At 44.4% G+C, this 20,854-nt stretch overlaps 1 protein-coding gene and 1 pseudogene across 2 annotated transcripts in view; one reads left to right on the top strand and one right to left on the bottom strand.

The window, feature by feature from the left end:
* Window positions 1-20,854, top strand: part of THSD4 (thrombospondin type 1 domain containing 4) — a gene marked incomplete at both ends in the record, with an annotated part of 709,334 nt that overhangs the window by 281,727 nt on the left and 406,753 nt on the right. Inside the window, one exon of the mRNA XM_080656972.1 lies at window positions 19,986-20,122. Coding sequence (XP_080513098.1) covers window positions 19,986-20,122 — 137 coding nt within the window. The remainder of the gene's footprint in view (window positions 1-19,985; window positions 20,123-20,854) is intronic.
* Window positions 4,444-6,356, bottom strand: LOC308250344 (ribonucleoside-diphosphate reductase subunit M2-like; annotated as a pseudogene). Its single transcript has 2 exons — window positions 6,038-6,356; window positions 4,444-5,221 (listed from the first exon to the last, which is right to left on the bottom strand). The product of its transcript is annotated as a ribonucleoside-diphosphate reductase subunit M2-like (transcript).

Below are 20,854 nucleotides of genomic sequence, written 5' to 3'. Positions count from 1 at the left end.
GGAAATAAACCAGCCTCCTCTGGTTATTGCCTGCAGAGTAGATACTGTGTCCTCTGCCTCTGAATTTCTCTGTCTTCTGAGACTTTTATTTTACATGATACTTGTACCAGAGTTCCCTCCCCCACTTTCTTCTCAGAGCTTTCAACAATCTCAGTCCTTGACAAAACAAACAAACAAAAAACCAACCACGTCATTTTTCTGGAGGATGTGTATGTATTCCACATTTTAATAAGTCCACATTTGCTCGAGAAAGACCTGTTTTCCCAGCTGTGAGAGCTGGTTATGGCTCTGCGTCTACTGAAGCTGTCAAGCTGCTTCCCTAACTATTGGCCAAGCTGGCTTTCTACTGGCAGAACCACTCATTTTTTAGTAAATGTAAAATTTTAGGATGTAACACTACATGTCACACAGCTTGAAGGGTTTTTAACAGCACTGTGGTTTTCCAGAACAGTGTTTGTTTCCAGAAACGTTTCATCATTAGATTTACCGTGAGAGAAAAAAGAAACATTGCAGAAAAAGTTTGGGTAACTTAGATAAAGTTGGCTTAGCCAATTCCCATGAAACTACATGTCTAGGAACTTTCTCCAGATGGGAAACTGTGGTTGTTCCATGTTCTGCTCTCCAGAAAAGTACAAGGAATGCAAGCTGAGGCACTTCATAGAGCTCTAGACAGATATGCTCATTCTTTCCACAAGTACAGTGGTCATACCTGATCTGGGCTGCTGGCTGACCCTGCAGCCTCATCTCATATCATCTCCCCCACTCTGTACTTCAGCCATGCAGAATGTCTCTTAGCCTCTTGATGGGCATGTTCCTGGCCTTTGGGTGTGGCCTTTGGTATTCCTCTGCCTTGAATGCTCTGCTCTCCTCCCCTCCCCTTCACACAGTAAACTCCTACTTATCCTTCACAGTTAAAATTTCGTATTTATTTGTGTAAATACTTAATTAACACTTGTCTTCCCCATGAGATTGTAGTTACGTGAAGTCAAGGACCTGGTCTCTTTTTCGTATCATTTCCTCAATACTTAACTGTAGTACCTGGAGTGAGGTAGACTCTCAATAAGTTTTTGCTGAGTAAATGAATTCATAAAATGAATAAATGCTGATTGCCTCATGAGGGTAGAGACTATCCTATTAACTTACTTAAACCTAGATCCTGGCACAATGATGGCACTGTGCCTAATGGTTTTTGGGTGAATGAACAAGTATTGCTTCATATGTGATACCATGCCAAGTACTGTCCTTGACCTGAAGGAGGTGAATTTCTACTTAGGCAATATGTGCTCAGATTAAAGAATTAATAGTTCAGTAAGGCACCAAGAAAAAGATTAGCTTCTGAGTCAAACCTGGATTTCAGTCCTGTTGGCTCTACCACTTTCCAGTGGTGTGACTTTTAGCAAGTTACTTAACCTCTCTAAGCCTTAGGCTTCTCATCTGTAAAATGAGGTAATAATAATGTCCATTTCACTGAGTTGTAAGGACAATCTGGAATAATACCTATGCAGTGTCTCAGATAGTACTTGGTACATTGCAAGCACTCTAGCCATGTTAGGTATTATTATTATTAATTTAGGAAATCCCTGTGCATCTTGAGTATGGTGAGATCATTGACAAACAGCCTAAGTCTAGGCAAATCTCTCCATTTTTCTAAGCTTCAGTTTCCTATATGTAAAATGACAGAATTAGGTAATAGGTTTATATTTTATTGATTTTTTTACAGAGAGGAAGGGAGAGGGATAGAGAATTAGAAACATCGATCAGCTGCCTCCTGCACACCCCCTACTGGGTATGTGCCAGTAACCAAGGTACATACCCTTGACCGGAATCGAACCTGGGACCCTTGAGTCTGCAGGCCGACGCTCTATCCACTGAGCCAAACCAGTTAGGGTAGGTAATAGGTTCTTTACAGGTGTGACATTCTATGTAGAATAGAGGTAGCAAGATCAGTGGGGCTGAGTATGGTCAGGGGAAGCTTCCAGGAGCAGGCGGGCTGAGCCACATTTGGAAGGTCAGGTGGAATTTTTTTAGGCAGAGAATAGAATGTGGGGCATTCCAGCCAAGGTGAATAGTGTGTGCAAAGCCATGGTGGTAGAAAGGGGCATGGGGCATTTGGGGGAGGGATGGAGTGGTGGGAAAGGAGTAGAAGATATGACAGGTTCTTGAGAGAGGGGGTGACCAAAGAAGGAAGGTTTGAGGATAATATAGCTTGAGCTGGATAAATGGGATATGACAGGGAGCCTGAATTGGGGAGACCAGCAGAAGATTGTGTAGTCCTTCTGGTACAGGCTGTAGAAGGCTTGGGTAGGGTTTGGCAGGAGGAGTGAATAGGAAGGGAAGAATCCAGATGACACAACCTGCTGGCACAGTAGATTTAGGGAGTAAAGGAGGTTTCCTGAATGCTTGCTGCCACTGACAGAACTGTCCTTGAGAAAATTGGGCTATGCTGTAGAAAGGTGCACCAGTGGTTGGCGACCCAGCAGAGGACCTGGCATCAACCAGCAGAGGGTTAGATCCTCCTCGTTGGAAGCTGGCAGCCATGAGGAGAAGGCAATTGGGAAGATCTGTTTCTACTCACATTTCTGACATCAAATGTATGAGTTTTCTTCACCAGGCAATTCTCTAAATCTTGGTAAACACCAACTGGGTATACTACACTTTAATTCAGTTCTGACACTAACTAATCAGAGTTTGTGCAGACCCTACAGTTTAAAGGCTAAGTCTCACAAGACGGCCCCCCAGGTTTGACACTATTTCCAAGTAGTGAGTCCCCACGTTAATCACACTTCTGTCCCAGCTTCACTGAAGAATGGAGGTTCCCAGAAGGTTTCCAATAATTTGCCTGAATGATTCATAGAACTCAGGAAAACAGTTTACTTACTATTACCAGTTTACCGTAAAGGAACATCCAGATGAAAGAAATGTATGGGGTAAAGGACATGTGCTTCCATGCCCTCTGTGGGCATGCCACAGCATATAGTAAGTGCTCAATAAACAGTAAGAATATAAAAACTGTAAAAGGTGAGAATAGGTTAGGCAGACAAATCCAAATGCAGATGATAACGAGAAGTTCCTTTTCCCTTTCTGCTTTCTGCACAGTGTGGACCATACCTGACAGCTCAGAAGAGAACTTACTTTCAGGGCTTCTTGCACCCTTGACGGGCTAGCTTGCTTGCATAAAACAGTAACTGTTTGTTTGTTTGTTTGTTTGTGGCAAAGCATTTATTTTTGTGTTGCACAAGTGTGAGGACCACAGAATCTGTATTAACGTCAGTTAACAATAACTTAAAAGATAGAAAAGGGTCACATGTTCCAGAAATTTTTAAATGGATGATTTGACCATTTATACAATAAATGAAAACTGACAATAGTACAGGCCAGTGGTCAACTGACATGCAACGCATGTTAACAAATGGGGCCAAAGGACTGCTGTGTATATATTAGTTTGTACTGCTTCTGAAACAAAATCAGATTAAAAACAATTTTTGGAAAGACAATTTCAGCCCTGGTCTTACCACTTAATATGAGCAAGATCTTAGCTGGGTCACATCATTCAAAGATAATTTGAAATCATTTTACAGTCCTGTCCTAGATCCCAGCTATTAAGAGTCTTCAAGGATGGTTCATACTCACTGAAGTTGGGGAAAATGCAGTTTGGGAAGTAAAATGATACCAATAGCCACACACACCCAGGTTACCAGCAGTAAGCACAGACCACACTTCAGTGCCTAACGATTTAAGTTAGAAGTTCCTTCCCCTTTACCTTTTATCCCATGATATTGGACCTGGGCTACAGAATACAAAACAACCCACCTCCTATGTGGAGACAACTGGCTACTACTCAGGTATGCACAGTATTGAATTTAAAGTTGATGAAAAGGCACCTCAGATCATTAAAGAAAATAAAGAATAGAAACAACATGCTTAGATTACAGTTTAACTTATCTTGGTCACCTGGTAAATTGAGTTGGCTCTCATTAGCGGTCAACAGAACACTCTGCATTTGTTGTACCAACTAACCAAGTTAGGTTAAATAGGGCCTTTATGTAGATAATGCGAACTATGTTTATGTGTAAAGTGCCAATTTTATGTACAGCTAAGTAAATTTTGAAGAGCAAAGCTGTCATCTTTCAATGGCCTTGTGGTCGTAACCTGCTGACCAGACTGGCCCATCCACACTGAAGTCATGGACAGCCAGCCTGCGTGTAACAGCCAAGCATGGACAGGATCTTTCAAAGACTCTGAGAAGCTTTGTCTATGCTTTCCTTCTAGTGGAGACCACTCGCATCATTAACAAACAGGACTCATGTTGGGGTAGCTACACAGTTTAAAGATGACATTAATGAATGTTAATAGTGTAGCTAGTTGATAAGACTTCAAGTAGTTAATTTTTCATTTGAGGAGAAAAAAAAAGATCAGCAAAGTAAGAGCAGAGCTTCAGTTTGTTTAGAAGTCAGCATCCAAGGTAAAAGAGTTCTCTGTCCGACTTGACATCACTCCCATCCTCTGATACTCACCTACTCTCTTCTCAAAGAAGTTCATCCTCCCTTCTAGGGAAATATTCTCCATGAAGTCAAGTGGATTTTCTACTCAGAATGCCTTACTAAAACCCAACTCCAGCATGAGTCTGTCAGCCATGAATTCAATGCACCGCTTCATTAAAGTACAACTCATCCCGATGAGCTTCCCTGGCAAGGCCTCTGTGAGGAACTCCTGCTCTAGCCTAACAGCATTGGTGATTATTTCTTTCACTCACTGCTTGGAAGGTTTGTGTAGCTGGTGTTTAAACACTAGGCAGGCAGAGTCACAATGCAAACCCTTATCTCTGCTAATAAGTTCGTTGGAGAATGTGAGGCCAGGCATCAGTCCTCATTTCTTGAGCCAGAATATCAATGCAAAAGAACCAGAAAAGAAGATTCCTTCCAGCTGCGGCAAAAACCACAACACTTTCTCCACAGGTGGCCTCTTGGTCCTCGATCCAACGCAAGGCCCAGTCTGCCTTCCTCTTGGCACAAGACATGGTCTCAATGGCATTGAAAAGAAAATCCCTTTCCTTGGAATCTTTAATGTAAGTGTCAATGAGGAGACTATACATTTCAGAATGTATGTTTTCCATGGTAATTTGAAAGCTGTAGAATCAGCGGACTTCGGTGATCTGAACTTCTTGGCTAAAGCGCTCCACCAAGTTTTCATTTACTATGCCTTCGCTTGCTGCAAAGAAAGCCTGGCTTGCAAAATAAAGAATTGTATTTTTCTGTGCATAAGACACTATTTTTTTCTAAAATCGTTAGACTAAAAATCGAGGGGCGTCTTATACAAGGAAGTCTTCCAAGGAGGTAGCTGCTCGGGTAAGTAAATTATAGTAACAGGCTAATATTAATTCATTCTTCAACAGTACTTGTCAAACAGGCTTCCTCCAGTCATGAGCTTTATTGTTATTGATGTCAGCTGATGCTGGAGGTGGAGGTGGAGGTGGAGGTGGAGGTGGAGGTGGAGGGTGCGCAGATGCAACAGGGACCTGAGCATTCTGAGCCCATAAAGATGTCAAGAAATAAAAAGATAAATACCGGTAAGCGATTGTCTTACTCTGCAAAATTCAAACTGAATGTAATCAGCTATGCAAAAGACATGGAAATAGAGCTGCAGAGAGACAATTTGGACCTCCTCCCACAGAGTGTATGATCAGACAGTGGAGAAAACAGGAAGAACAACTCCTTAAGATGACAAAAAAGAAGGCCTTAAGAGGAAAACCGGCCCTAACCGGTTTGGCTCAGTGGATAGAGCATCAGCCTGCGAACTGAAAGGTCCCAGGTTCGATTCCAGTCAAGGGCAAGTACCTTGGTTGCAGGCACATCCCCAGTAGGGGGCATGCAGGAGGCAGCTGATCGATGTTTCTGACTCTCTATCCCTCTCCCGTCCTCTCTGTAAAAAATCAATAAAATATATATATATTTTTTAAAAAAAGAGGAAAACCAGCAAAATATTGATTTCTTAATTGTGGGTTGGAAAAGTGGGGGGCATCTTATACATGGGGGCTTCTTATACACAGAAAAATATGGTATCTCTCCTGGGGCTTCAGGGCTTCCCAGTACTGGAGGTCCTTGGAAAGGTCCACCTCCTCAGCTGTCCACAGGAAGCCTCGGCTTTCGTATACATCTGCCAGATGTCATGGTGTTCCATGGGAAAGATGACATGGCAGGGGTTTTCTCTCAGCAGTGGTTCATCCTGAATGCCCAGGGCAGATCTGGGTGGTCTCACTGGCCAGCTCACGGGTGCCACTGAGGCTGGGGGCCTGTTCTCCTTGTCCGCCAGCTGAGTCCCTTCAGGGGCAAGAGCTGCAACTGCAGCTGCTTTGGGTCCGCGAGGGTGGGGAGCATGGTTGCAGCTGTGGCTGTGGCAGAGGAGGCAGCCACGTGCAGGACACACAGATGAGGCTGCGCTCTGATCCAGGGAGTCTGTAACCTTTTATTTAGTTAGCCAAAAATCATGTTTTATGTCAGCTTTGGTGATGCATTCCCAGGTGTCAGCTAGTGATCTGGTTGCTGGGTAGGTCTCCTTTCCCCATCCTGTTTCAGTTAAGCAGTGGTTCTCAAAGGTTGGTTCCTGGACCAATAGCTTTGGCGTCACCTCGGACCTTGTTGGAAATGCAGACTTGGGGCTCCACCCCAGCCCTATGAAGCAGACTCTAGGGATGGAATCCGTCAGTCGGTGTTCTCATAAGACCACCAGATGATTCTGAGGACATTAAAGTTTGAGAACCACTGCATTAGAGTGTTACAGAATATAACTGTTTAAGTGTGAGCAGTGCTAAGAGGAATTTAATATCTCTGGAACACTGAGCCAATGAATTTTCAGAGTTTTTTAAAAAGACATTTTTGTCCATGATTTCTCACCCAGCTCCCCCAGCCTGTTAAGACTATCGGTGAAGTAGGATTCAGTAGGGTGCTGCATCTGACTACATGTTAATTACACAGTTGGAGTGTTGGATAGAAGGTTAGGATTTTAGGCAATTGTTAACCTATATGGTTTTGCATTTAAGTTTTAATAATGGGATGTGGCCAATACAATTTTCTTTTTAGAACAGGAAAGGCTAGAAGTAGACAGTCTCGCCCCTCTTCGGACTTCCTCAGAATAGTTTTCATATTCCAGAGCAGTCTGGGCTCTCAGAAGCATTCTCCTCATTTTATTTTCCATATCTTTGTCCTGGAAAATGCAGTCTGGGGAAAAGCACTTTAACTAATAATCATCAGCGTCCAGTCCAGAATGTAGAGTTTAAGGGCAGGCGGACCCTTTGTCTTAAATAGGAGGTACACCTCACAGATAATGCAGCCACTGAGGTCAAGCCCAGCGCTGCTCTGGCTCCACCGCCCCTGGACTTTTCATTCACTCTGACCAAATGTCGCCAGCTCCATGTGCACTGCTTGGGCTTTGGGCACCCCCTTTTCACGTGACCTAAACCCTGCATGTGCTCTTAAGACACTGCATCCACATTTTTTAAATTCCTTTACATTTCACTCATCAGCATGTGTTGGGTAAGCAACCCTGCCACATCGGAGTTTTATGAGCTGCGTTTACGAGGCTGCTTTTCATGAAAAGGGTCATAGTATATTCTACGAAAAACATGGAACTTAGCTCTAGGAAATGAGGGCTTTGGTGCTAAACTTGGAGTGAACCTGTGAAGTTGAATGGATTCAAAAATAAGCACAGACGTTATCCGTTCTCCAAGTGTTCAATAGCCTTGCATATTTATTCACAGAATCTCTTCTCTCTTCTCACCTGCACTTTCTCCCTCCTTAAATAAGAGCTGGAGAATGTGCAGCGTGGGAAAAGCTTGAAGCTCCTTTCCTGCCACTTTTGGCCCCTTTTTGGTAGCCTTGTTACCACCTACCATCCTTCTGAGAGTGGTAGGTGGTAACAAGGCTAGCTAAAATCTAGAACCTCCCCACTTGAGCAACATTTTGCTCTCTCATTTATGCAAAGTTCCTGAAAAGACAACAAGGAGTTGTTACCCTTTTTTGTTAGTTTTGAATAGAAATGGGAGGAGCCAACCATTGACAATAACTGTGCAGAAGGATTCCATTTTTGAGAACCTGAACTGTTGGGGTAGTTTTTTACATTCTTTTTAAAATTAACTTTTACTATTTAGTCCAAGCTTTGCATGCATATATTTATAGAGTCAAATAGTTCAATAAACGTTGCCCCTCCCCACAATGTTTCTTCCCCCCAACTGTTTTAGCTATTCTTTTTATATTTACCATATTATTGCTAAATAATGCTTCCATTGTCACTCCTGGGTTTTCCAGTTATGCGTATTTTCTGTTGAAGATGAGGACATAACCCTCTTTCATCATCCTCTCTCTCCACCTCACCACATGTGGGCTCTTCCCATTCTATACCCTCTCAGTGTAATTAGGTTGTAATTTCAGTCAGATTAATAACCGCTGTTTACATTATGATCATGTGTGTTGTCTGCATAGCTTAGCCAGATAGTGTGCTAGCAGAGGTCAGATCTCCAGGATGCTGAGGTCAGATCTCCAGATCGTAGGCAGAGATTTGTGCCCGGTGTTTTTGGGAAGTCAACCTGGAACACAGGGAGATGTAGGATTGAACAGAGGGAGAAGTTGGGCTGGGAAAGTCACAGGAAAGCTACAGCTGGTCCCTCGGGAAGCTCTGAGCTGGGATAACCCTGCAGAGTTACCCAGAATTGGAGTTTGGGTGGGCCTTTGTACTACCACCTGGACCAGTCATGGGATGCGGTCTACTAGTGTCTCTGGGGAGGAGGTTACACCTTGGGTGTAGGGCTCCCTTAGGCTGATGGCAAGTTCCAGAAAGATGCAGCTGTCAGCTTCCAGCAGGCAGTACTCCCAGCTAATGGGAGATTCTGACTTGGATTGAGGTATGATGGCCGATAATCTGGGTATCACACTGTAGCATCCACTCCATATAATGTGATTACTTTTCTCCCCTGAAATCCTTTTTTCTCTCTTGCTACTAAATACCTCTTTGTTTTTAGTTTGTCTTCTTTTTTATATACTTCACACTTATATAATCCCATGCTCTCTAAATTGTGTAATTCTTTCAATAACCGATATTTCAATATATTAAAATCGCAGTGTCTTAAAATTTATTGCATATTTTACCCATTTCATTTTCTTAAATAAATGTCTCCTAGAACCTTTTTACCTGCTCCAGTGTTCCCCTAGTGCACCTTTATCTTGTCATGGTCTCTTTTCACCCTACTCCTGGCCTTCTCTCTGCTTCTCTTTTGGGTTAGAATTCAGCCGTGGGCAAACTATGGCCCGCGGGCCGGATCCGGCTGTTCTATCAGGTTCTCTTGCTCTCCCCTCCGCTCCTTTACTTTGAATTTATATTAGTTCACACAAACACTCCATCCATGCTTTTGTTCCGGCCCTCCGGTCCAGTTTAAGAACCCATTGTGGCCCTCGAGTCAAAAAGTTTGCCCACCTTGGGTTAGATCCTTTATTTCATGGACCCCATACCTTCTTCATTGTGATAGAATACATTCTTCAATAAGGATGCATGAGAGGTAAATTGTGTGAGGATTGAATTTCAGAAAATGCCTTTATTTTTTCTTAAGTGTTAATAACTTGATTAGATATAAAATTCTAATTTGGAAATTACTTTCCCTCAAAAATTATGAGACATTGCTCAATTTTCTTCTAGTTTTCAAAGTTATTGTTGAGAAATCCAATATTATATATTATTTGTTTGTTTCCTTTCCTCTCTCGTAGATTGTGTTATCTTTTCTTTGTCCCAAGTGTCTTAAAATTTCACAGCCAGGTGCCTTGTTATTATCCGTTTATCAGGAAACTTCTCCATGGGTCCCTGTGTTCCTACAGACCTGGCAGAGTAGGCCAAGAATGCAAGACCCTGACCACCCTTGAATGATCACCTTTCTGAAAGTTCTGTTTGCAGTGAGCAACCTTGAGGGATAGAAACATCTCTATCCACAAAAAAGAGTGGGGCTTTTTATTGCTTCCCATAAAAGCAGAGGGTTCCTCAAGCTCAGTGCTCCTCAGCTGCATGTGCAGCACCCAGATAGGCTCCTACATGTCACCCCCATGGGACTAGGGGACAGGGAACTGACATGACTGCTGACACTTATTCTGCTTGCTCTTCCTTAAGTAACAAAGTCCTTTATCTCTGACTCAGGAGTCTTGTATCTTCTGCCTGTATCCATGAAACAGTAACAGGCTAATATTAATTATAGGGAGGGTAAATCGAATCGCACTCCTAACACATTGTCCTGGGCACTTGGTGGGCTCCTTAAATCTAGAAACAGAAATTTTCTTGAGTTACTTATCTGATGATTTCCTGGGGTTCCAGAAAATTGAATGCTTCTTTAAAATATAAACAAACAAGAAAACCAGATTTATTGAGATAAAATTCACATACCATGAAAGCCATCAGTTTAAGTTGTTCAATTTAGTAGTTTTAGTATATTTAGAGAGTTGTACAACTATCACCACTATATGATTTCAGAACATTTTCATCATCCCCAAGAAGAAAGCTCATACCCATTAGCAGTCACTTCACATTCTCTTCTTGTTCCACACCTGCAACCACTAATCTACTTTCCACCTGTATAGATTTGCCTACTCTGGACTTTAATCTATACTAATAAAAGCCTAGGTGACCCTTGCGCCCTCGCACGACACCCTCAGGTCATCACAAGATGGCCGCCCCCACGTTGTCACAAGATGGCCGCCAAAAGATGGCCACCCCCAAGTAATCACAAGATGGATGCCCCCACATTGTCACAAGATGGCCTGCAGGGGAGGGCAGTTGGGGGGAGACCAGGCCTGCAGGGGAGGGCAGTTGGGGTGACCAGGCCAGCAGGGGAGGGCAGTTGGGGGTGACCAGGCCAGCAGGGGAGGGCAGTTGGGGGTGATCAGGCTGGCAGGGGAGCAGTTAGGCGTCAATCAAGCCAGCAGGGGAGCTGTTAGGGGGCAATCAGGCAGGCAGGCGAGTGGTTAGGAGCCAGCAGTCCCAGATTGTGAGAGGGATATCCAACTGCTGGTTTAGGCCCGATCCCTGTGGGCAGTCAGATATCCCCCAAAGGGTCCCAGATTGGAGAGGGTGTAGGCTGGGCTGAATGACACCCTTCCAGTGCATGAATTTCATGCACTGGACATCTAGTCTATATTAATGAAAGAGTAATATGCTAATTAGACCGGAGACCTTCCGGACATCCTTCTGGACAAAGCCATGGTGGCGGGGCCGAGGCAGCGGTGGTTAGGGGTGATCAGGCCAGCGGGGGGGGGGGGGGGGAGGGCGGCAGTTGGAGGTGAGCAGGCCAGCATGGGGGGCAGTTGGGGTGAGCAGGCTGACAGGGGCAGTTGGGGGCAATCAGTTGGCAGGGGTGGGAAGTTATGGGTGATCAGGCCAGAAGGGGGGGCAGTTGGGGTTGATCAGGCCGGCAAGCAGAGTTGTTAGGGGTGATCAGGCAGGCAGGCAGGTGAGTGGTTAGGAGCCAGTCGTTCCGGATTGCGAGAGGGATGCAGGCCCGAGGGTCCTAGATTGGAGAGGGTGCAGGCCGGGCTGAGGGACACCCCCCGCCCCCCATGCACAAATTTCGTTCACCAGGCCACTAGTCTATATATATAAAAGCCTAAGTGACTGTCGCAACTGAAACAACCAGACAGATGACCAACAGGCTGCATGGGGTGACCAGGCCAGCAGGGGGGTTAGTGAGGGATGACCAAACGACTGAACAGCAGGCTGTGTGGGGTGACCAGGTTGGTGGCGGGGGGGGGGGGGGACGGGCAGTGAGGAGTGACCAAACAACTGAACAGCAGGCTGCGTGGGGCGTCCAGGCTGGTGGGGGGGGGGGGCAGTTGGGGGTAACCAGGCTGGTGGGGGGCAGTTAGGGGCAACCAGGCCGGCAGAGGGGGGCAGTTAGGGGCAACCAGGCTGGCAGGGGGGACAGTTAGGGGTGACCAGGTTGGCAGGGGGAGTTGGGGGCGATCAGGCCAGCAGGCAGAGGCAGTTAGGGGTGATCAGGCTGGCAGGGGGGGGAGTTAGGGGCAATCAGGCAGGCAGTCAGGTGAACGGTGAGGAGCCAGAAGTCCAGGATTATGAGAGGGATGTCCAACTGCCGGTTTAGGCCTGATCCCCAGGATTGAGCCTAAACCAGCAGTCAGACATCCCCCGAGGAGTCCTGGATTGGAGAGGGTGCAGGCTGAGCTGAGGTGATCCTCCCCCTCCCATGCACAAATTCCATGCACCGGGCCCCTAGTATAATTATAAAATACTAGAGGCCCGGTGCACAAATTTGTGCACCTTGAAAGGAACTGTAAGCCACAAGGCTGCGGTAGATACAGGGGCGGGTCTCGGCCCATCCTCTGTGCCCCTGCCTGGCCCCTCCTGCTACGGCCCCTGGTCCCGTCTGATGGCAGCCCCGCTCCCACTGCAGCCGCTCCCACACACTGATGGCGCTGGCCCCACTCTCACCCACTGATGGTGCGGAGCAATTGTGGTCGGTGTCAGTAGCAGGTGAAAGTGGGGCCGGCTCTATCAGCTCATGGGCGGCTGCTGCCCCGATTGCCTGTCAGGAGCAAGGGGAGGTGGAGAAGCCCTTAGGGGTGATCAGGGCTGGCAGCTGCCGCTCGCACCCGCTGATGGTGCTGAGTGATTGGTACCAGCACTGGGCATTGGCAGTGGGTGCGAGCGGGACCAGTGCTGGCAGTGGGTGCAAATGGTGACCCTGGCGCTAGCAACGGGTGTGAGCAGGGCCGTCTCTGGCAGTAGGTGCAAGCACCAGGTGGGACCACAGCGCGGGGGAGCAAAGAATTTTCAATAACCACCAGAGGCTCACCCCAATAACAGTGATTGGCATCCCCCCTTGGACTGGCACCCCCGCTCACCTGCACCACCATCCCACCATGGCCAATGCCTGCCATCTTCCGCACTCGCCCCCTGATGGTCAGCACACATCATAGCGACTGGATGTTCAGTTGTTCCAGTTGTTCCGCTGTTCGGTCTATTTGCATATTAGCCTTTTATTATATAGAATGTGCCTTTTGTGACTGGCTTCTCTCATATAGCAAAATATATAATGTGCCAAAAAATGATACACACACTTTGAACAATTATAAAAGCAGTGTTTATTAAAATACATTTCATTTTCAAAATTGAGCTATCAGCTGTTAAGGTACATATGCATTATTAGGGACACCCTGTAGTTTTATCTATGTCATAGCAGGTTAGTACTTCACAAGTACTTTCTATCATTGAATAATATTCCATTGGGTATTACACATTTTATGTATCCATTCATTAGTTGAAGGACATTTAGCTATTTTCACTTTTTAGCTATTATGAATAATGCTGATATGAATATTTATGTAGAATTTGAATGTTATGTATAATTTGAGTGTGAAGACGTATATTTTCATTTCTCATAGGTGTATACCTAGAAGTAGAATTTATGGGTCATATGGTAACTTTATAACATTCTGAAGAACTACTAGATATATTCTAAGGAAGCTCTTCCATTTTACAATCCTATTGCTCTGATTTCTGTACATTCTTGCCAACACTTCTTACTAGCTTTTTTTTTTTTTTAGCCATCAGAGTGAATGTGAAGTGGTTTTGATTTATATTTTCCTAATGATTTATATCTTATTGTGATTTGGTGTATACTAATAACTAATGATGTTGAGCATCGTTTCATGTGTTTACAATGCATTTCTATGATGCATTTTATTTATTTTGTCTTTTGTCACTTGTGCTTTTGGTATCATATCATCTAAGTCTAATTCAAGATCACAAAGTTGTATGACTTTACTTTTCTTCTTTTTTAAAAAATTTATCTTTATTGTTAAAAGTATTACAGATGTCCCCATTTCTTCCTCTTTATTTTTTTCTAAGAATTTTATAATTTTAGCTTTTACATTTTGGTTGAGGATGCATTTTAAGTTAATTTTTCATGTAGTGAAAGGTAGGAGTCCAATTTTATTCTTTTACATGTAGATGTGCAAAGTTGTCCCAACACTGTTTGTTGCAAAGGCAATTCTTTCCCCATTGACGTGTCTTGGCACCTTTGTCAAAACAATCATTGGATCAAAAATGTAAGGGTTTATCTTTCTGTCCTCACCTGCTGGCTCATCCCCTCAGGACCCACCCTCACAGGTCCTGGCTTTGATGTCCACCTTCTTTCCCCATAGCTGAGCCTGGGTGTGGCAGGAAGCTTCTTCTCTTACAGGAAGCCTCCAGCCTGGTGTGTCTGGCCCCTCTGCCCCCCGATTCTCACCTGTGGGGGCCACTGGTCTGACTAGTGTGAGTGCTCCCCAGAGCCCTCCAGTGCCACCCCCAGGCTGTCAGCAGGGGCGGGGGCTTGTCTCTAGCTTCTTCACTTCTTCTCTATCATCTCATCCAGTGCCCTTAGTAGGTGGAATGGACAGAAATAATAAAATCTCTTCAAGTTAAAAAAAATTGTGTGTGTGTGTGTGTGTGTGGTAACTAAGGAAGATCTAAATAAATGGAAGGATATCCCATGTTCATGAACTGAAAGACTTAATATTGTTAGAATGGCAATACTCCCCAAATTGATTTACAGATCCAATGCAATCCCAATCAAAATATCAGCTGGCTTTTAATTTTGTAGAAATAGACAAGCTGATTATATATATATATATATATACTAGATGCCCAATGCATGAAATTCATGTGGTGGGGAGGGGTTCCTCAGCCCGGCCTGCGCCCTCTCATAATCCGAGACCCCTTGCTCCTAACTGCAGGGATCCTAACTGCCTGCCTGCTTGCTTGGCTCACCCCTCCTTAGCACCAGCCCAGCTTCTGGTTGAGCAGCACTCCCGTGGTGGGAGCGCACTGACCACCAGGGGGCAGCTCCTGCATTGAGCGTCTGCCCTCTGGTGGTCAGTGCACATCATAGCGACCCATTATTCTGGTCGTTCTGCCGTAAGGGTCACTGGGCTTTTATTAGATAGGATATATATCCTATCTAATAAAAGAGTAATATGCAAATTAACCCTCACTCCGCTACACCCACAAGCCCCGCCCACCAGCCAATCAGGAGAAAATATGCAAATAAACCCAACCAAGATGGCTACCACCACAGAGAGCAGAAGGGAGGCTTGGGTTTCCCTGGCAATGGAGGAAGCCAAGCTTCCTGCCTGCCCTTGCTGGACTAGGCCTCCACTCAAGGATACAAAGTTTCAATGATAGAAGATACATAAACCCAAACAGAAATGGCGGCAGCCACGCAACTGGAAAGAGCAGGAGGCTAGGGTTGCCCCCGGCGACGGATGAAGCCAAGCTTTCCGCACACCCTGGCCAGCCCAGGCCTCTGCTTAAGGCTACAAAGTTTCAATTATAGAAGATACATAAATACCAACAGAAATGGCTGCCGCCACAGAGCAAGAAGAAGGCTTGGCTCCGCTCCAGGCTACAAAGTTTCAATTGTAGAAGATAAATAAACCCCAGATACCAGGGCCTTTGCTTGGGTCGCCGGGGGCGTGGCCGGCCTGCAAACCACCACAGGCCCCTCGCCCAGGCATCCCACACCCCAAGGGAATCCCCACTCTAATCTGGGACACCCTTCAGGGCAAACCATCTGGCCCCCACCCATGCACCAGGCCTCTATCCTATCTAATAAAAGAGTAATATGCAGATTGACCATCACTCCAACACACAAGATGGTTGCCCCATGTGGTCAAAGATCCTGCCCCCATGTGGACACAAGATGGCCACCACAAGATGGCCAGCAGGGGAGGGCAGTTGGGAGGGACCAGGCCTGCAAGGGAGGGCAGTTGTGGGCGATCAGGCCAACAGGGGAGGGCAGTTAGGGGTGACCAAGCCGGCAGAGGAGGGAAGTTGGGGACGACCAGGCCTGCAGGGAAAGGCAGTTGGGAGGGACCCAGGCCTGCAGGGGAGGAAAGTTAGGGGTGACCAGGCCTGCAGGGGAGGGCAGTTGATGGGGACCCAGGCCTGCAGGGGAGAGCAGTTGCAGGGGGACCAGGCCTGTAGGGGAGGGCAGTTAGGGGTGACCAGGCCTTCAGGGGAGAGCAGTTAGGGGTGACCAGGCCTGCAGGGGTGGGTAGCTAGGGGCAAACAGGCTGGCAGGGGAGCAGTTAGGCATCAATCAGGCTGGCAGGAGAGTGGTTAGGGGGTGATCAGGCTGGCAGGCAGAAGCGGTTAGGGGCAATCAGGAAGGCAGGCAGGCGAGCAGTTGGGAGCCAGCAGTCCTGGATTGTGAGAGGGATGTCCGACTGCCCGTTAAACGAATTTCATGCAACGGGCCTCTAGTGTATGTATATATGTATACACACACACACACACACACACACACACACACACACACGGGCTTATTTCTAGCCTCTCAGTTCTATTCATTGATTTATATGTCTAGCCTTATGATAATATCATACTGTTTTTTTAAAAAAATAAGGAAGTATGAATCCTCCAGTTTTGTTTTTTGTTTTCAAGGTTGTCTGGTTATTATTGGTCTCTTGTATTACCATATACATTTTAGGATCATCTTGTCTATTTCTACAAAATTAAAAGACAGCTGATATTTTGATTGGATTGCATTGAATCTGTAAATCAATTTGGGGAGTATTGCCATCCTAACAATATTAAGCCTTTCAATTCATGAACATGGGATCTCTTTTCATTTATTTAGATCTTCCTCGGTTACTTTCAACTATGTTTTGTAGTTTTCAGCATATGTCTTAAACTTTTTTGTTCAATTTATTTCTAAGTATTTTATTGTTTTTGATGTCATCATAAAAGGCATTGTGTTCTTAATTTTATTTTCAGATTGTTCATTGATAGCATATAGAGATAAAATTGATTTTTGTATATTGATCTTGTATTCTTTAACCCTGGTGAACTTGTTTACTAATTTAATTTTTGGTGCATTGTTTGGATTTTCTATATATAAAATTATGTCTCTCCCCATTACCCCCACCCTCCCCTACCTTCCCTGAGGTTTGACGTTCTGATTGATGTTTCTCTGTCTCTGGATCTATTTTTGTTAATCAGTTTATGTTGTTCATTATATTCCACAAATGAGTGAGATCATGTGATATTTATCTTTCTCTGCCTGGCTTATTTCACTTAGCATAATGCTCTCCATCTCCATCCATGTTGTTGCAAATGGTGAGAACTCCTTCTTTTTTACTGCAGCATAGTATTCCATTGTGTAGATGTACCACAGTTTTTTAATCCACTCATCTGCTGATGGGCATTTAGGCTGTTTCCAAATCTTAGCTATGGTGAATTGTGCTGCTATGAACATAGGGGTGCATATATCCTTTCTGATTGGTGTTTCTAGTTTCTTAGGATATATTCCTAGAAGTGGGATCACTGGGTCAAATGGGAGTTCCATTTTCAGTTTTTTGAGGAAACTCCATACTGTTCTCCACAGTGGCTGCACCAGTCTGCATTCCCACCAGCAGTGCACGAGGGTTCCTTTTTCTCCGCATCCTCACCAGCACTTGTTATTTGTTGATTTGTTGATAATAGCCATTCTGACAGGTGTGAGATGGTACCGCATTGTCGTTTTGATTTGCATCTCTCTGATGATTAGTGACTTTGAGCAGGTTTTCATATGTCTTTTCCTTCCTTCTGTCTTCTTTGGAGAAGTGTCTATTTAGATCAGTTGACCATTTTTTGATTGGGTTGTTTATCTTCTTTTGGTTAAGCTGCATGAGTTCCCTGTAAATGTTGGAGATTAAACCCTTATGGTTGATCTCATTGGCAAATATGTTCTCCCATGCAGTGGGCTTTCTTGTTGTTTTATTGATGGTCTCCTTTGCTGTGCAAAAGCTTTTTATTTTGATGTAGTCCCATTTGTTTATTTTCTCTTTAGTTTCCATTGCCCTAGGAGCAGTATCGGTGAAGGAATTGCTTCGGCATATGTCTGAGATTTCTCTGCCTGTGGATTCCTCTAGTATTTTTATGGTTTCCCGTCGTATGTTTAAGTCCTTTATCCATTTTGAGTTTATATTTGTGTATGGTGAAAGTTGGTGGTCTAGTTTCCTTTTTTTGCGTGTATCTGTTCAATTTTCCCAACACCATTTATTGAAGAGACTGTCTTGACTCCATTGTATGTTCATGCCTCCTTTGTCAAATATTAATTGAGCATAGTGGTTTGGGTCGATATCTGGGTTCTCTATTCTATTCCATTGATCTATATGTCTGTTCTTGTTCCAGTACCATGCTGTTTTGAGAACAGTGGCTTTGTCATACAGCTTGAAATCTGGTATTGAGATCCCACCTACTTTGTTCTTCTTTCTCAGGATTGCTGTGGCTATTCGGGGTCTTTTTTTTATTCCAGATGAATTTTTGGAGTTCTTTCTAGGTCTGTGAAATATGCCATTGCTATTTTAATGGGGAGTGCATTGAATCTATGGATTGCTTTGGGTAATATGGACATTTTAATGATGTTGATTCTCCCAATCCATGAACATGTTATTTTCTTCCATCTGTTTACGTCTTCCTCTGTCTCTTTTTTCAGTGTCCTGTAGTTTTCTGTGTATAGGTCTTTTACCTCCTTATTTAAGTTTATTCCTAGGTATCTTAATTTTTTTGGTGCAATGGTAAATGGGATTGCTTTTTTAGTCTCTCTTTCTGTAAGTTCACTATTGGTGTATAGAAATGCCATAGATTTCTTGGCATTAATTTTGTATCCTGCTACATTGCCGAATTCATTTATTAAGTCTATTAGTTTTTTGATGGAGTCTTTTGTGTTTTTTATGTACACTATCATATCATCTGCAAATAGGGACAGCTTTACTTCTTCTTTTCCAATTTGGATGCCTTTTATCTCAGATTTTTTTAAAATATATTTTTATTGATTTCAGAGAGGAAGGAAGAGGGAGATATAGAAACATCAATGATGAGAGAGAATCATTGAATGGCTGGGGGATCGAGCCTGCAACCCTGGCATGTGCTCTGACAGGGAATTGAACCGTGACCTCCTGGTTCATAGGTTGACGCTCAACCACTGAGCCATGCTGGCCTGGCCCTCAGGGATTTGTTGAGTATTTTCTGTGCACCCAGCTCTGGACTGACTGCTGGGGATACAAAAGTGAATAAGTCAGACACATCCTTGTTGTCCCTCATGACTATGCTTTAATCAAGCTTGGTTAACCCTAAAGCAAAAAAGATCAGACCAGTCTGCGATGGACAGATGTATAGGCGAGTTCAGGGTCCTGGAATGGCTTCCCGGAGGAGATGATCTGGGAACGAAAGCACAGTAGATACACTACTAACCGAGTGCGGCAGAGGCAGAAAGAGCAGTGAAGCAGTAGCTGCACAGAGGATGTGCTTAGTTGTACAGAACATAGATTTAAGGGAGAACAGTTGGAAATAGGACTATTTATATTTGAAAGATGTTTTATTCCTTTCCTAGGAGTTTGGACCTAAACCTAAGGTAATGGGGAAATCACTAAAATATGTCATCATGGAGGAATTATTGCAGGAATCTCCAGCTAAAAGAACATAAATATAGTATAACTGCATAGAGTTTAAGTTAAAAAAAATAGCAGAACAATAAAATTGTGCTCTCTATGATTGTTGATATATAGAATATAATTATGACTATAGCAAAGTATGGGAGGATGTCTAAAAGAATCTATTATTTGCATGGTGAGATTCTTTAAGAATTCCTTTCTAATACTCACTCAACATCAAGTCTCAGATCAGACTGCAATACCTTCCCTCTACCATCAAATATGGAGAGATCTAATAGTACTCACGCAATTTTAAAGTATGTGGTTATAACACATCCAGCATAGGCAAATCCATAGAAACAGAAAATAGATTGGTGGGGCAATGGAAATAGTCTGGAATTAGTGGTAATGGTTGAACAACATTGTGAACATAATAAAAAACACTGAGTTTTACACTTTGGTTAAAATGGTTAATTTTGTGTAATGTGAATTTTATCTCAATGAAAAATACAGGAAGAAAAAAGAATTGTTGTTGTTTTTTTGTAGTAAAGGGCAATCGGAAGTGTGAATTGAACTGCCAGGCAATGGGCTATCGCTTCTATGTACGGCAAGCTGAGAAGGTCATTGATGGCACCCCCTGCGACCAGAACGGCTCGGCCATCTGCGTGTCTGGGCAATGCAAGGTAAGTGCCCCAGGGCTGAGGTATCAGGGTGGATGCTTGGGCTGTTTGAGGTCTGACTGCCAGGCTGTGGTCTTCTACCTCCTCCCCCCCCCCCACCAGCCCATGGGCCCCCGAACATAAGCTCTGGTAGAAGTGAGAGGAGATGGGACTGTTTGGTCCACGCAGTATTTTTTATCTTTGGGAATCACCATGTCTCACTCTGGTATTTCAATTATTAAGTGATTTATGTTTACACTACTTGCTTCAAAAGGGACACTGATCTGTGCTCATTGTGTCTGGAACTCCTTTCTCCTTCTGGCATGAAGGTTATGGAACAGCCACTGCTGGGTCAGTTCAGAAACCGTCGGCACCCTGTGGCATTTTAAGGGCATGGTGTAGTTTATCTTGCCTCCTACCAGATGGAGCAGGCTTCCAAATGAAAGTTGTCTCATGCCCTTTACAACAGAAGTTGTGCTTTAAACAGGAAGAGTTTTCAGCCTCTTTGGACTTCTGAAGTCTGTCTCAGGAACTCCCAGCCGCACATTCTGCAAACATTCTGGGCCTGAGAGAATCCCTGTGGGATGCTAACCTTTGACAGAAAGCATCATTTGGTTAAAAATAGGCATCTTAGATGAGATGGCACAAATCCCACAGCCACAATAATTTGGGCCCAGACTGCCACTCCCCTTTCATCTGTTAATGTAGTAGGTGGAGCAGAGCAGGTAAATGACTGTTTGGAGCCCAGACTGAGAG

This window comes from Plecotus auritus (assembly GCF_963455305.1).
Source record: "Plecotus auritus genome assembly, chromosome: 1".
NCBI lineage: Eukaryota > Metazoa > Chordata > Mammalia > Chiroptera > Vespertilionidae > Plecotus > Plecotus auritus.
This window is presented reverse-complemented; position numbering and strand designations above follow the sequence as displayed.